The sequence below is a fragment of the Ochotona princeps genome, chromosome 6 (genome assembly GCF_030435755.1).
Source record: "Ochotona princeps isolate mOchPri1 chromosome 6, mOchPri1.hap1, whole genome shotgun sequence".
NCBI lineage: Eukaryota > Metazoa > Chordata > Mammalia > Lagomorpha > Ochotonidae > Ochotona > Ochotona princeps.
This window is the reverse complement of record NC_080837.1, coordinates 22,044,391-22,058,900: the sequence shown is the minus strand read 5'-3', so window position 1 is coordinate 22,058,900 and position 14,510 is coordinate 22,044,391. Positions and strand designations below refer to the sequence as shown.

The 14,510-nt window shown below is 45.5% G+C and overlaps 1 protein-coding gene across 2 annotated transcripts in view; it reads right to left on the bottom strand.

The window, feature by feature from the left end:
- Window positions 1-14,510, bottom strand: part of MYO1E (myosin IE) — a 200,596-nt gene that overhangs the window by 115,998 nt on the left and 70,088 nt on the right. For both annotated transcript variants that reach the window (XM_058665767.1, XM_058665768.1), the window contains exon 2: window positions 617-760. In XM_058665767.1, the coding sequence (XP_058521750.1) occupies window positions 617-760 (144 nt within the window). The remainder of the gene's footprint in view (window positions 1-616; window positions 761-14,510) is intronic.

The window sequence follows — 14,510 nt, the reverse complement described above, 5'->3', positions numbered from 1 at the left end:
TCGTGTAGATACTTCAAATATCACATTTGAAACAAATTTTCATTCTGCATATTTAAAGCCCCATAAAAATTGGCATATGGCAAGCTAAAATCGAAACATAAAGAACTCAGGAATGTCAGACATTTTCAATACTGGCTCTTCACTTCCCAGATTTCCATTAGTGCACATCAAGATGCAGAAAAATCAGCAATATAGTTTTTTGCTCCATCTCCTGCATGAGGTAATCTTTTAGCAACCCATCAAGCCTGTACAGCAACGTCTCTGCTTTGTAATCAGAAAGTATCATGAATACAACTCAGCAAAGTGCAACTTCCTCTAGAAGCACAGATGCTGCAGATCCCACATGTGTGGGGAGAGCACACCACTGGGACAGTACCATAGCCTAAAAACCAGCTACCCCTGATGTGGTGAAATGCCAGGGGTACATACAAGGTTACATCAACCTTGCTCTTTGTACTGTATCAACCAAGTCCAAGATCTCAATGTGGCCGAGAAAATACTGCAACCCCCAGCATCAGTTGAGACTAACGGCTCTTCTCGCACTAGGAGCAAAGCTGCATTCTGCTGCGACTATCATCACAGTGCAGCAGTGTCTAAAGATCCCAGCAAAGGATACGAAGATGTAGTCGTCCATGTATCTCTTCTTCAGATTCTCTACGATGGAGCTCTCAGTGATCTTGGAGAGGAGCACCATGTCATCCACGCCACTGTGCTTGACATTGTGGCTCTGCCAGTGGTACCGGTAGGCACCTTTGCTTCCCTGGAAATACAAAATGCACAATGATTAGTTTCTTTTATTCTACATTTTTTTTTTAAAAAAAGCCAAGAATTTAACAAATATTCCCCAAATAAAACGCAGCAGAATGAACAGAGAGAAGATTCTGCTGTCATGGGCAGACATGGTGGAAGGGTACTACTGGTTGAGACACTCAAATCCCACGTCAGAGTGGTTCCAGCCCCTGCCTCTCTGATTCTGATTGAGTTTCTAGTTCATGTGTCTGAGAGACAGCAGACAATGACCCAAGTACTCAAGAACTTGACACCTATGTGGGAGACCAAGATCAGGCTCTGGGCTTCTGGCTTTGACCTGGCACAGACCTAGCTGTAGCAGCTGAGTGAACCAGTGGGTAAAGATCACTCTGTCACTCCATCTCTCTCTGCCACTCGCCTTTCAAATAAGTAAATAAAGTATCTTGAAAAAACATTCATAATTATATGTCAAGGATACAGCACAACACATGAAGAATGGTCTCTGGAAATTCCTTCAAACTTACAACTCTGTCAAATTTGTCAATGCAAATAAGCAAAGAAACAGAAACTTTCCAGACTTGCCTTACAAATTCTATGACAGAATCCCAATATGGAATGAACATGTTCCACCCAGTGGCTCAATTTCTCAAATAATCTAAATTGTTGTCTCTCCATGAACTTATCACTGTCTATGCAACATTGACCTTCCACATTCAAAATAAACATTGTGATAGTGGTGAGGAAGTGATCCCAGAACACGCCTGGAAGGGAGGACCTCGCCCAGCCCTGTGCCTCCTACACAGCCGAACTCTTGGCCCCTGTCTTCTCGTGGGATTTTCTGTTCAGCATCAGGGGTAGTCACTGAGCACTCTGAACTATAGAAGTTCCTTGCACTTGATTTTGGCAGTAGGATCCCCTAATGGTCACCTAATGGTAAGATCTCCTGGTCTTGGGTAGGTAAGTATGGAGCAAAGCGATTTGTAAATAACAATAGCCAATACATAAAGCACACACAAAGCCTGTGTTCCAGGGTGGGAGGGCCAACCTCAGAGATACAAATGATTTCCTGGAGAAGAAGCCATTTGAAGTAGATCTGAACTATTTTGAATTTGCCAGGAAAGAGTACAGGAAGAAGGATCACTTATTATAAATTTATTAACCAGGACAACATACAAATATGAAGATACTTCAAAATGTTGTGGAGGAAATAGAGCTTAGTTTATTATGATGTGAATACTGAAGTTGTGTAGGTGTTCCAAAATATTTATTTCTCCATAAACTTTAAGATCCCTCATGTGCATGGATTAAAAAATTTTTTTTATCAAAATAAACCATTGCTAAATATTTCCATGAACTTTCTAATGAAGTTCCCTAATCCATACAGAATAAAGGTAAACACATGGCGCTAGAGCATAGTGGGTGAAACTGCTCCACTTCCAATCCAGCTAGTGGGGAGAGCATCAAGGGGATGGCCCAAGTGCTTCGGCCCCTGCTACCCATGTGGGAGATGACCTGAAGGAACCTTCTGGCTCCCACCTTCAGCTTGGCCCAGTTTTGCCTACCGTGGCCATCTGCGGAGTGAGCCAGCAGATGGAAGAGCTCTTTCTCTCTCCTATAACTCTTTCAGACACACAAATAAATCTTTAAAAACATTAGTAAAATAAAAACATGCAACAAAACGTCAGAAGACCTTACTATGTTTTTTAATTAAGATTTTTCATTTATTTTTATTGGAAAGGCAGATTTACAGAGGAAAGATCTTCCGTCCACTGATTCACTTCCCAAATGGCGGCAATGGACAGAGCTGAGCTAATCAAAAGCCAGGAGCAAGGAACTTCTGGAGTTACAGGATCACAAGGCTTTGGGCCACCCCTTACTGATTCCCAGGCCACAAGCAGAGAGCTGGATGGGAAGTAGAGCAGCTGGGACATTAAATGGCCCCATATGGGATCCCAGGACCAGCAAGGCAAGGATTTAGCCAATAGGTCATTATGCTGGGCTCAACCTTACCGTGTTTCCAACAAACACTTCATGATTCCTACTAGAAACATCAGGTACTGAGAAGGCTGGTGAATGTGGATCTGGGTACAGGTCCCTGCTGCTACTTGGGAGTGCATTACTTGAGGAACGAACAACAGGGAGACAGAATCTGAGTGAGGCTATGTAGCAAAGGGCAATTACTCAGACACCAAGACAAAGAAAAGGGAATAAGAAGGAGGCTCTTGAGAGGAGAGAGGTGGAAAGAAACAAGCTGGAACCCACACTAAACTGCATCTAAAACTTCTGTTGAACTGTCCGGTATTTTCTCTGGAGGAGATAGATCCTATGCAAATTCTAAGAGGTTCTAGGGAAAGCAATCTTTAAGAGTTGGCCAAGAAGGGGCCGCCATAGAAGAAGTGTGCCAGTACCAAAGGCTCCCGAGTAGGAAAGGGATCTGCAGGGCTTGCCACCCATGCGGTCTTGCAGCGAGAAACTGCCTATCTGATATATTTGGCTTTCTCAGAACCACATGCAGCTTCAGTTCTAGAAAATTACCTCAGATCTCATCACGCCTTCTTCCTCTTGTGGCAAAAACAGAATAAAAAGCACTGACTGCCACATGACTCACTGAATTTCCATTGAATGCCCAGGGTCTACTTTCAATCAGATAGATTCCTAGTGCCTCCTCCTTATCTCCCTCCTTATCCAGCTCTTTGGTACCCCACCACCACTACTCCGGCGTAGAAGACCAAGCCCCCACAGTAACTAGCTCATAGCTTTGTTGGTTGGGTTTTAATTCCAGGAGATAGCTGCTTAACAATAGTCCAGAGTTCAGCTTTTCTCCTTGAAGAACTAAGCACAAGGGAAGACAGAAGGCTATTAATAAGTGGTTCTGTGATTCCTACAAAGGACAAGAACAGCACAGCTCTGTGTCCTAGTGGATGTGAGGGCCGTCATTCTAAGCCACACAAACTGCCTTCTCAAGGTCTTGAGGTCTGATCCAAGAGCTTCTCTGTCTAGCATATACACTTCATTCCTGCCCGCCCTGACTCACAAGCTGCTCCCTCCTCCAGCATACGGCAGGTATTCCCCAGAGAACAGGGATCTCGAAGCAGTTTATGGATGTTCATTATCCCAGATATCAGACACTGAAGCTGCTCACCCTTGGGTCGTGAGTCTTCTTCACCCTCCTGTCTTCTATCCAACGCAGTAAGAACTATGGTGATTGAGTGTTAACTACAGACAGCCTCCAACTTAGGATTCAAGTTATAAGCGAAGAGGGTGAAGCATGGTGATGGAAACCACTAGAAACCATGCATGGATGTACAGGTTCTCATCCCAGCCCCAGAAAGCTTAGAAGTTGGCTCCAGGCAGGGGTGGGTGTTTAGCCTAATGGTTAAGATGCTCACATCTCACATCGGGTACCTGGGTTTGATCCCCAGCTCTGGTTCCTAGCTAGCAGCTTTCTGCTAGGACAGAAACGGGAAGGAAGCAGTAATGGTTCAACTACTTGGTCCTGCCATCCATGGAAATCTGGATGGAGACTGGCTCCTATAATCAGCCCTGGCCACTGTGCTGGATCCAGAGGATGCATGCTCTCTCCATCCCCCTCAGATAATTGCCCTGTAAAAAAAAAAAAAAAGAAGAAAAAAAAGAAATTTCCTACTGTGAAACAAAACATTGTTTTCCGTTTCTGTTGCAAGGGCCATCAGAGCTGGTGAACAGAGCCATGAATGAGACAGGATGCAGCATAGTGGGAAACGGTCAGAATTCACAACCCTACACACTCAGAAGCAGAAGCCAGAGGTTGTGCCAGGACACAGGCTCCTTCCCTAGAAGTGTGAGACCACGTATTGCGGTTGCAACCCTGAGCATGCTATATTTCCATACTCCCCACTTCTTTTGCCGTAGGCTGAGATAGACAGGTGTAGCTACCAGTGGTCCCATGTGGGACACCAGGGATGGAAATGTCTCCATCCCTGCATGAGGATGACCATTTCTCTCAGTGGCAAAGGTCCCATCTCTCTGAGAGCACCTCCTTTCTGGTTCCTCCATTTGAAATAACAATGTTCTGAAATACGGGGTCATGGACAAACCATGGCACTCCAGCAGCCCCCAGGGGAGCAAGGCCCCACAGCACACAGGGAGGACTGGAGCAGAGGGCAGGGCTCGCCAGTTGAGAAGTGAACAGGGTAACACCTGACACACAGGGTTACTTGGGCACCCTGACCATGACAACAAATGATGAGAGGCAAAGTCTCCACTTGCAAGGTCTCAAGTGTGGACTCCCTGGACTCCAACACGGCATCTAGTGATGATTCAACTGGACATGAAAGCTCTAGAAAATGGAGGCACACCCACACTCACAGAATGGCCTTGTACATACAGGGCTGGCTCACACATAAGAGGCCACATCAACACTCAGGCATCCCTCCCACTGAGGAAGAGCCTGGCTGTGGGGCCTGGAATGGAAGCTAAGCTGCTTGATGCCACCACTGACCGTGTGCCATGTGGAGTTGCACTGACTGGCATACGCCTAAGCAGGGTGGGGACTGGGACAAACTCAGGTGAATTGACTCCCACAGGCAGCAATTATTGCCTCCTGAATGGTGGCCTTCACCATTCCCTAGGAAGGAACCCTAGAGTGGCCCCCCAAAATATTCTTGGACAATTTCCTTTCTGGATGCAGCCAGGGGAGGTGCTGGGGGGAGGGAGTTATCCTCACACTGAGTAACTCCAGTCTTCCAATGCCCTTCAGATGCCCAGAAAGGGAGGCAGTTCAGTGTAAATACAACAGGCCCAGTGTTTGGAGAGCCAGAGGGGAGGGAGGCGACCATACCTACTCTAACTTCAGGAAAGAGTCTACTGCATGGTATTTCACAGAACAACTTGGAAACAAATGGGTGTCAATATTTCAGACACAAAGATCAATACACAAGTAGATGGTTAGCTAATGAAATTGACATCTCCTTCCATGATGCAACTGGGCTTTGAGAAATTTACCTTATGATATACTTGCACAAGGATGCCAAGAAACACATGCAGAGTTGGTCACTACAGCAAAGCTGGTAACAGGAAAATAGGAAGCATGGCTAAAGCACGGATTAGAAGGTGGCCCATTTTGCAAAGGTGTGCTATACAATCACAAAAGGAACTCATCCATATTATAGACATTGAAAACATCTTCAAGACGCACTGTTTCATAAAGAAAGCAATCAATACTGAACAACCATAGAATCAACTACATATGTTGAAGTTTCTTTACAAGGCATGTGTGTCATAACCATGTTGTTGAATGATACCCATGGTACCTTTGGGGAAAAGCCTGAGGTTTTGGGAGAAGGGTACCCTCTACATTCCATTTTCCACTTTTCTGCACCATTTACATTTTCTACCCTTATGTATGTGTTAGGAAAATACAGAAATAAAGAGAAACAATGAAAAAATGTAAATACAAACAAGCACTTTCTGGAATGGTGTTGGGTCTGACCATGATTTGTCAAAAATTGGAGCTGTCATCTTAAACCTGGATTCTGCAATATTTCCAGGTTTAAAAGGTGGTCATTAACATGACTGGCACAGTTAGCTAGTCTAAGGGCACAGTACAACAGCAGATTCTATTTCTGCAAATTTTAGGCCTCAGTATGCCCTCCATGATGCTGGCATTGTGGCATACTGAGGCCAGCTGCCCTCGGCAATGCCAGCTAGCATCCTATACTGGCCACTGGTTTAAGTCCTGGCTGCTCCCCAGGTAAGCAGAGGAGGGTGGCCCAAGTACCTGGGCCCCTGCCACCCACTCAGGAGACCTGGATGGAATCCAGCCTCCTGGCTTCAGCTTGGTCCACTTTCAGCTGTTGTAGCCTTTACGGGTGGGGGAAAGGGAGTAGACCAGTGCATGAAAGCCCTCACTCATTCTCACTCTCCCCTTTAAGAAAATCACTTTTTAAAAATTTATTTATTTATTATTTTTAATTCATTAATTACATTGTATTATGTGACACAGTTTCATAGGTACTTGGATTCTCCCCACCACTCCCCAAACCCTCCCACCATGGTGGATTCCTCCACCTTGTTGCATAACCACAGTTCAAGTTCAGTTGAGATTCCCCCATTGCAAGCATATATCAAACATAGAGTCCAGCATCTTATTGTCCAGTCAAGTTCAACGGCTTCTTAGGTATACCCTCTCTGGTCTGAAGACAGAGCCAGCAGAGTATCATCCCGATCAATTAAAAGCTACAACATACCATCAGCAAAAATTTACATCATTATGGAATTAATTGACATAGTAATGAGTAACCAATGTTAAAAGTAAATGCGAGTTCCTAGCCACCTTCTGTGACCTCATTGACATTTCAATTTTAGTTTATACACAACATATAACATACATAACATGTTATACATAACATCATATCATCTTAAATTAAGGCAAACATGTGGTATTTAACCTTTCGGGATTGGCTCATTTCCCTTAGCATTATGGTTTCCAGTTTGGCCCATTTGGCCACAAAGAACTGCATTTTTTTTTTTTAATAACTGAGTAGTATTCCATGGAGTAGATGAACCATAGCTTTCTTATCCAATCCTCTGCTGATGGGCATTTTGGCTGCTTCCATGTTTTTGCAATTACTGATTGTGCTGCTATGAACATAGGAGTGCATGTTGGTTTCTCATAAAACAAGTGTTCTGGGTATATTCCTAGGAGTGCTATTGCTGGATCATACGGTATGATCCAACAGAATGGGAGAAGATCTTCGCACACGACATAGGTGATAGAGGGCTCATCTCCAGAATATACAAAGAGCTACAAAACAACCAAAATGTCAAAACAAACAAGCCACACGGGAAATGGGCAAACACTTCACAAAGGAACAAACCCAAATGGCAAATAAACATATGAAAAAATGCTCAAGTTCCCTGGCAATAAGGGAAATCCAAATTAAAACATCAATGAGGTACCACCTAACGCCAGTAAGACTGGCCCACATGAATAAAAGCACCAACAACACTTGTTGGCGAGGTTGCGGGGGGAGGGGGGGAAAGGAAACCCTACTCCACTGCTGGTGGGGCTGCAGGCTGGTACAGCCTCTATGGAAATCAGTATGGAGAACATTCAAACAACTCAAAATCAAGAAAATCACTCTTTAGAATGCCTCCAATATCACAAAGACCTCACCCTGAGGAGCAGAAGAAACACATTCTTACTGTGAACAACAGACAATGGCAAGCTCGCAATAGAACAGAGCTTCCATCTTAAAGGAGTTTCTTCTGTACCAGGTAGAACAATCATGAGCAGAAAGGAACTGAAAAACTACCCACTTGGATGTTGATCTTTTGATATTCTGGAGTTTTACCTTTTTGCCTTTCTGCTGTTTCACTGGAATGAAACACCTATTTCTACTACAAATGATGGAAAACCAACCACAAATAACTGTACAATGTTTGTATACAGAACTATGATCAAGGCATTACAAGCTAGTATGAAACTCAGTGTATTTCAATTTGAGGAAATACAAACCCCTCAATATTTTTTGGTGATGCAAAGATCATAGGTGTGCTGAATGGCAGGGATAGCAGAAAAGGAAGAAGTATTTCTGAAGCAGAGGGTAGGGCAGGGCAGTCAGCAGCCAACAAACTATCCCCACCCTCCAAGGGCCCTGGAGTAACTGTAGCTATGTGCCAAAGCCTTCTGTGATCTTGTTTAATCCTTACAACACCTACAAGACCCAAGCATTACAATCCTTGTCATTATTTAACAAATGGGGCAGCTGAAGCCTCAGGCTGCAATGTATCAAGCTGCATGGAAAGGAATTGGAATGGGCACTGGAGAGGGGAGTGGCCCACAAGGCTGAGGGTGGGGAAGTCTCAGGGCCTGTGGATGTGCATAGCAGTTGGATTCATTTAAATATCTGCGACCTAACTAAAGGTTTAATAATTGGACAGCACCTTCATGCCCATGATTTCATTTCATATCTGAGACTTGGTGCTGGAAATGCTAAACCCCTTTCTCTTGCTCCTTCTGCTACACCTCAGTCCATGTTGGGTACCATTCCCAAGGCAAGGCAGTCAATGGCTCTAGCACCCCCGTGGGTCCAGAGGTGTCTCAGCTAGGGTAGACTGGAGTCAACCCTCCTGGAAGGGACAGCTCCCATGAAAGAAGTGGTCCATGGTGGAACCTACATATAATCCTTCGTCCAATGGTTATGAGTCCAAAGGGGGTGTTATTGATGACAAAACTGGAGCAAGAGGCAAGCAGAATGGATGGATCAATGAGCAACTTGACCTCAGAAGAGCCAAGGGTAATTTTCAAGGACCAGCATCGCCTCACCCCCCGTTGAGATTCTGAGGCATTTACACAATGCTGAGCTTGTCCCCTTCTTAGCAGAAAGGGGTGCATGCCACACTGCTTCTAGGACTGTTTTAAAGCTCTCATAAGCGGGGTCATCAAATCAACTCCCCACCTTTTCTGGGGTAGAGTACATTACATGGGATGTCATGGTTGGGAAGCGAAGTGCAGCAGGACACATCATGCTGGCAACACTGGTTAGACCACAGCCTGGGATGGGAGGAGGAAAACAGGGTTTATAAAAAATAACAGGGCCCAGCACCATAGCCTAGTGGCTTGAGTCCTCACCTTGAATGTGCCAGGATCCCACATGGGCGCCAGTTTAATCCTGGTGGCTCCACTTCCCATCCAGTTCCCTGCTTGTGGCCTGGGAAAGCAGTAGAGGACAGCCCCAAAGTCTGGGGACCCTGCACCCATGTGGGAGACCTGGAGTAAGCTCCTGGCTTTGGATCAGCTCAGATTTGGTCATTGTGGCCCCCTGAGGAGTGAATCAGCAAAGACCTTCCTCTCTGTCTCCCCACCTTTGTATGTCTGAGTTTCAAATGAAAATAAAGAAATCGTTAAAAAAAAAAAAAGGAAGAGCAAGGTCCCACAATTTGGTTTTAATTAAATATGTTCATGTTCAATAGTTCCATAAGAAATATGGATATTAAAATGTTAATTGTTTACATCTAAGTGTATATTCTGCATGATTTGATTTTTCCCTATACACATATTTATAAAATACACATTCAAAGGGATTTTCATGGTACAAACACTAGATTGCAAATAAGATTACAGATGCAAAAGTGAAATGGAATGTATAAAGGGATGACACTTTTTTCTCTGTGTTGTTACTCCCTTTCAACTTAGGGCTCCAAGTCTTATTTACTCCAACTTGCCGATATAGCAAATACTTCTTTAAACAACAGAAGGAAAAGAAACAGCCTTTTTTGTTTGTTTTTTGCCTGAAATGTCATTCCCAAAAGGATCATTTTTCCTATCAACGAACAGTTCAAATCCACGAAATTTTAAATACAGGTCAACATATTCTATCACTTTTAAGACACTTTAGTGTCATATTTTGACCATCTGAAATTAGCATGAGTCTTATCTATGATAACTGACAGGTTTGGGGTTTTTTTGTTTTGTTTTAATTATTTTAATTTTTTGTTTTAATTTAATCAGAGAGGTGGGGAGGCAGATAAGAGAGCTCTCATCAGCTGATTCACTTCCTAGGTGGCTGCAATTTTAGGCTGAGCTGGGACCAGAACCAAGAATCAGGAATTCCACCTAGTTCTAAGTAAGTGGCAGCAATCTAAGCACTGGAGCCATCACCTGCTGCCTCCCAGGCAGCATATGTGCTGGCAACCTGGAGTCAAGATCAAGGGCCAAGAATTGAAGCCTGACCCTGCTACAGGATGTATGTATCAGCTGCTAGGCCAAATGTCATTCCTGCTGCGCTTTTGGAAGCACGAAATAATTACAGCCAGTAGCACCTCCAGTGGGATGAACTGTGATACATAACTAAGGGTTATACAGTACGTAATATTACAAAATATCCTAAAGGCTTTTTATTTGCCAAATATGAATTTCACATATGGAGCCACCATGGTATTATTTTTAATCGTGAGACTAAGGACCATACAGCTTTAGAGGCCTTGCAATAAACAGTGGCAGCACCTGCCCCACCTCCACGCCTCTACAGGATGAGGGCAAGTGTCCTGGGTGACCAGCCTCTGACTGCCAGGCCACAGCTAAGGAGAGCTTTATTAAATTTAAAGACAGAAGAGAAAATTACCTAAGGATTTACTTATTTGAAAGAAGAGTTACAGAAAGAGAGAAAGGAAAGAGAAAGATCTTCCATCCAGTGGCTCACTCTCCAAACGGCCTTAAAGCCAGGAGGAACTCCATCCATGTGTTCCACAATTGTGACAAGGGCTCAAATACTTGGGTCATCTTCCACTGCTTACACAGGTGCATTAGCAGGGTTCCAGGGATCAGAGGCCCAAGGACGTGGGTCATCTGCTGCTTTTCCTAGGTATATTAGTAGGAAGCTGGATCAGAAGTGGAGCAGCTAGGATTCCAACTGCTTCTGATTTGGGATGCCTGTGCTACAGGTTGTGGGGAGCAGTGCGCCGGGAGCTGACCCCACGCGTGTGAGGGGCCGCAAGATGGCGGCTGGCCGGGGGCCAGGAGGCGGGACTTGTCCCGCCAGTAGGCAAACAGGAAGTCACAAGGATAGGCTAATGCTCCCCCGCTGCGATTGCTGGCCTATCAGATAGCACCCCCTGGACCCACGGGGAGAAGTGATTGGTGGAGAACTGTATATAAGCAGCCCGCTTTTGGTAATAAACCTTTTCGTTGGGCTTTTTCCTTTGCCGCCCTCTCCTTTCATTTGCTTTTTCGTTCGCTCTCTCCTTTTTGTTCACCTTCTTTTTGATTCGTCTTTTCGTTCGTTGGTTTGTGTGTGTGTGTTCATTCAGTGTGTGTGTGCCGGTTGCGGAGGCGGCACCAGTTCCTTCCAGGCCCTCGAGATTCCTCGTCATTTTAGCGCCACTGCAGGGCGGTGGCAACAGGTGGCAGCTTTACCCACTGAACCACAGTGCTAGCCTCAATAACTTTCTGTTCACTATGTAAAGAGACCTTGAGGTTTGCACCCCTTCCAGGCTAAAGGGTCCTTCAGTAGTAGCTCCTTGTGACACAGAGAGGTAGGGTGTTGCTGCTCACCCTATGCAATAGGTCTCCACTGAGATTACTACTGTGTCCGACCTCCCTGCAATTTCTCCGACATACACCATAGCTCAGTACAATGTTTCCTAAACCTTCTCATCTTCAATTATCTTAACATTCCTATATCTAATTCTACCTGTCCTATGCTTCAAGTTATCTATAAAGCATTCTGTTTTATTCTGCTAAATTCTAAACAATCATCACCACAAAATTTCCAAGTTTGCATGTTCATGTTATTTCTTCAATGTGCAAAACTGACTACAAAAAAGAAACATTGTAACACTCACCCTAGGGCTGGGCAATCATTCAGCACAGGGGCCAAGTCACAGCCTGAGACACTGCATCCTATGGCGGAATCCTGGCTCCTCTGCTTCGGATCTAGCTTTCTGCTGATGTGCACGCTGGCAGGCAGCCAGTGGCAGGTCAAGCAAGTGAGTCCCTGACATCCACATGGGGCACCTGGATTGATTTCTGGACTCCTGGCTTCAGCCAGGCCCAACTCTAGCTGTAGCAGGTATTTGGGGAAAAGGAATCATCGGATCAAAGATTTCTGTATCTTTCTGCTCATGTCTGCTTCTCAAACGCAAATGAACAAGTATGTTTTTTTAAAAAGCGCATTCCACTTCCAATCTACCTCAGCACCATGTTCCACATGTGGGGACTCCCTGTGGTTTTCCTGCCGACATCAAGCCTTGTCCTAGAGACTATTTTCCCCGAAGTATTTTTCCTCTAACTGCAGAAAGTCTCATATGGCAAGACCAGACTTCCCATTTAGTTGGTAGGCAAGAGCCTGGGTTTTGTTTTCTTAGAAAGTGACCCTACCGTGTCCAGGTCTGAATTTCCTACTTTTCCCATCCAGGACCCAAACAGTCCTGCCCAACTTCCCTTGCCTCGGAGCCACATGTGGGATCCTACAGTGTCCCAGAAACAGGTCTTCTCGAGGCCGAGGAGTACACTCTTGGACACCTGCTCTTTACTCTCAGTAAGTGCTCCCATGAGCATGTGTCTCTTTCCCCTCAATCTCCAGAAAACCCAGGATGGGGGCTGCCTGACCTCCAGTCTGCCTCCAATGCCCTCTGAAGCTCAGCAGGTTTCTATGCCAACAACACATCTGGGTGACCCGTGTCCCCACGACCCAGCTGATAGCCTAGGCTCTCTGTCCTGGACCACCCATGTCCTCCAAGCGTGGTTACTGCTCCTTGGGGCCCAGCTGCTGGCATCCTTGGGGGTGGTGTGAATGGTCATAAGATCTGGAGCCCTGGGGGCAGCAGACCTGGCATGGAAAGCACCAAGTGTGAGCCAGGTTTCGCTAAGGTGTCCTTTTGCAGTGCTACCCGCTGCCTGCCTCTCAGGCTGAAGCTCCCACTACACCACTTACCATGCACTGCACTCCGGGTTGTGTTTAAAGGGAGATCTTCAGTACCTATGTCCACACATTCTTCCCACTTAGAACTGGCCTCCGTGAACTCCTTACTACCCCTCCCCACAATTCCATACTTGCTGAACTCCCACCCAGCTCACTCAGGCATTATCTTCTCTAGCATGGCCCAGCCCATCACTGCACTTAGGATCCATCATTTCTGGAACTAGCGCAGTGCCATAGAAAGTCAATCCTCTGCCTGTGGCACCAGCATCCCATATGGGTGCCGGTTCCTGTCCCAGCTGCTCCACTTCCCATCCAGCTCTCTTCTTATGAACTAGGAAAGCAACAGAGATGGCCCAAAGCCTTAGGACCCTGTACCCATATGGGAGATCCACAGGAAACTCCTGGATCCTACCTTTGGATCGGCTCAGCTCCACCTATTGCAGCCACTTAAAGAGTGAATCAGGGGATGGAAGATCTCCCTCACTGTCTTTCCAATAAAAACAGAATTTTTTAAAGGAATAACCTCCTCTGGGTTCCCACACCCGTGGTTAACCATTAACTGCTTGCCCACAGGAACCAGGTTTAATTCACCCTTCCACTGGCCAGGACCTGATGCACAGTGAGTATATCACAAACATGTTAAATAAAATAGAATATACTCAAAATGCAGCAAATGCTTACATTAGACATTACTTCCAATGCATTTTACATTGTAACGTAGGTAACCCTTACCGCCTCCTGAGGCAAGAAATGGAAGCATAGATGGGTTGAATGGTTTGCTAAGGTTGAACAGCTCGTGTTTAAACTGCATGGCCACGAATCTCAGCTCTCCATCATCATGCTTCACCACTGTGATCAAGTGGTTGCTGGAGAGAGCAATTGTTCTGAGGGTCATCACAGCTGTCTCATTGTGTCTTATAAGTGGCATGCATCTTGGGTTTGATTTGTCTCCCAGAGGTCCCCCAACCCCTGCCGAAGCATGGCAATGGGAGACATAGTAGGACCTCAAAGAGATGGTCCTTACTGGGAAGCAATGAGGTCATCGGAGGTGCTGCCCTTGTGCAGACCTTGGGAAGCCTTTGGGAGTTGCTGTCAGAGCAAGCCTGACCTCACCCTTAGCTCTCTGGCTTCCTGTCTTCCCTTGTTTTTACGCCCTCTGCTTCCCACATCCACCACTGTGATGTCAACAACTACGCGTTCCTCGCTAAAGCTTAACCAATGCCGGTAACAGATCCTTAAGCTCCAGCACCATGAGCAAAATAAACCTCTTTTCATGATAATGCACTCAGTCTTGGGAATTTCACTATAGCAATGGAAAACAAGCCAATGCAATCAGCTTCCATCGTCTGCACAGTA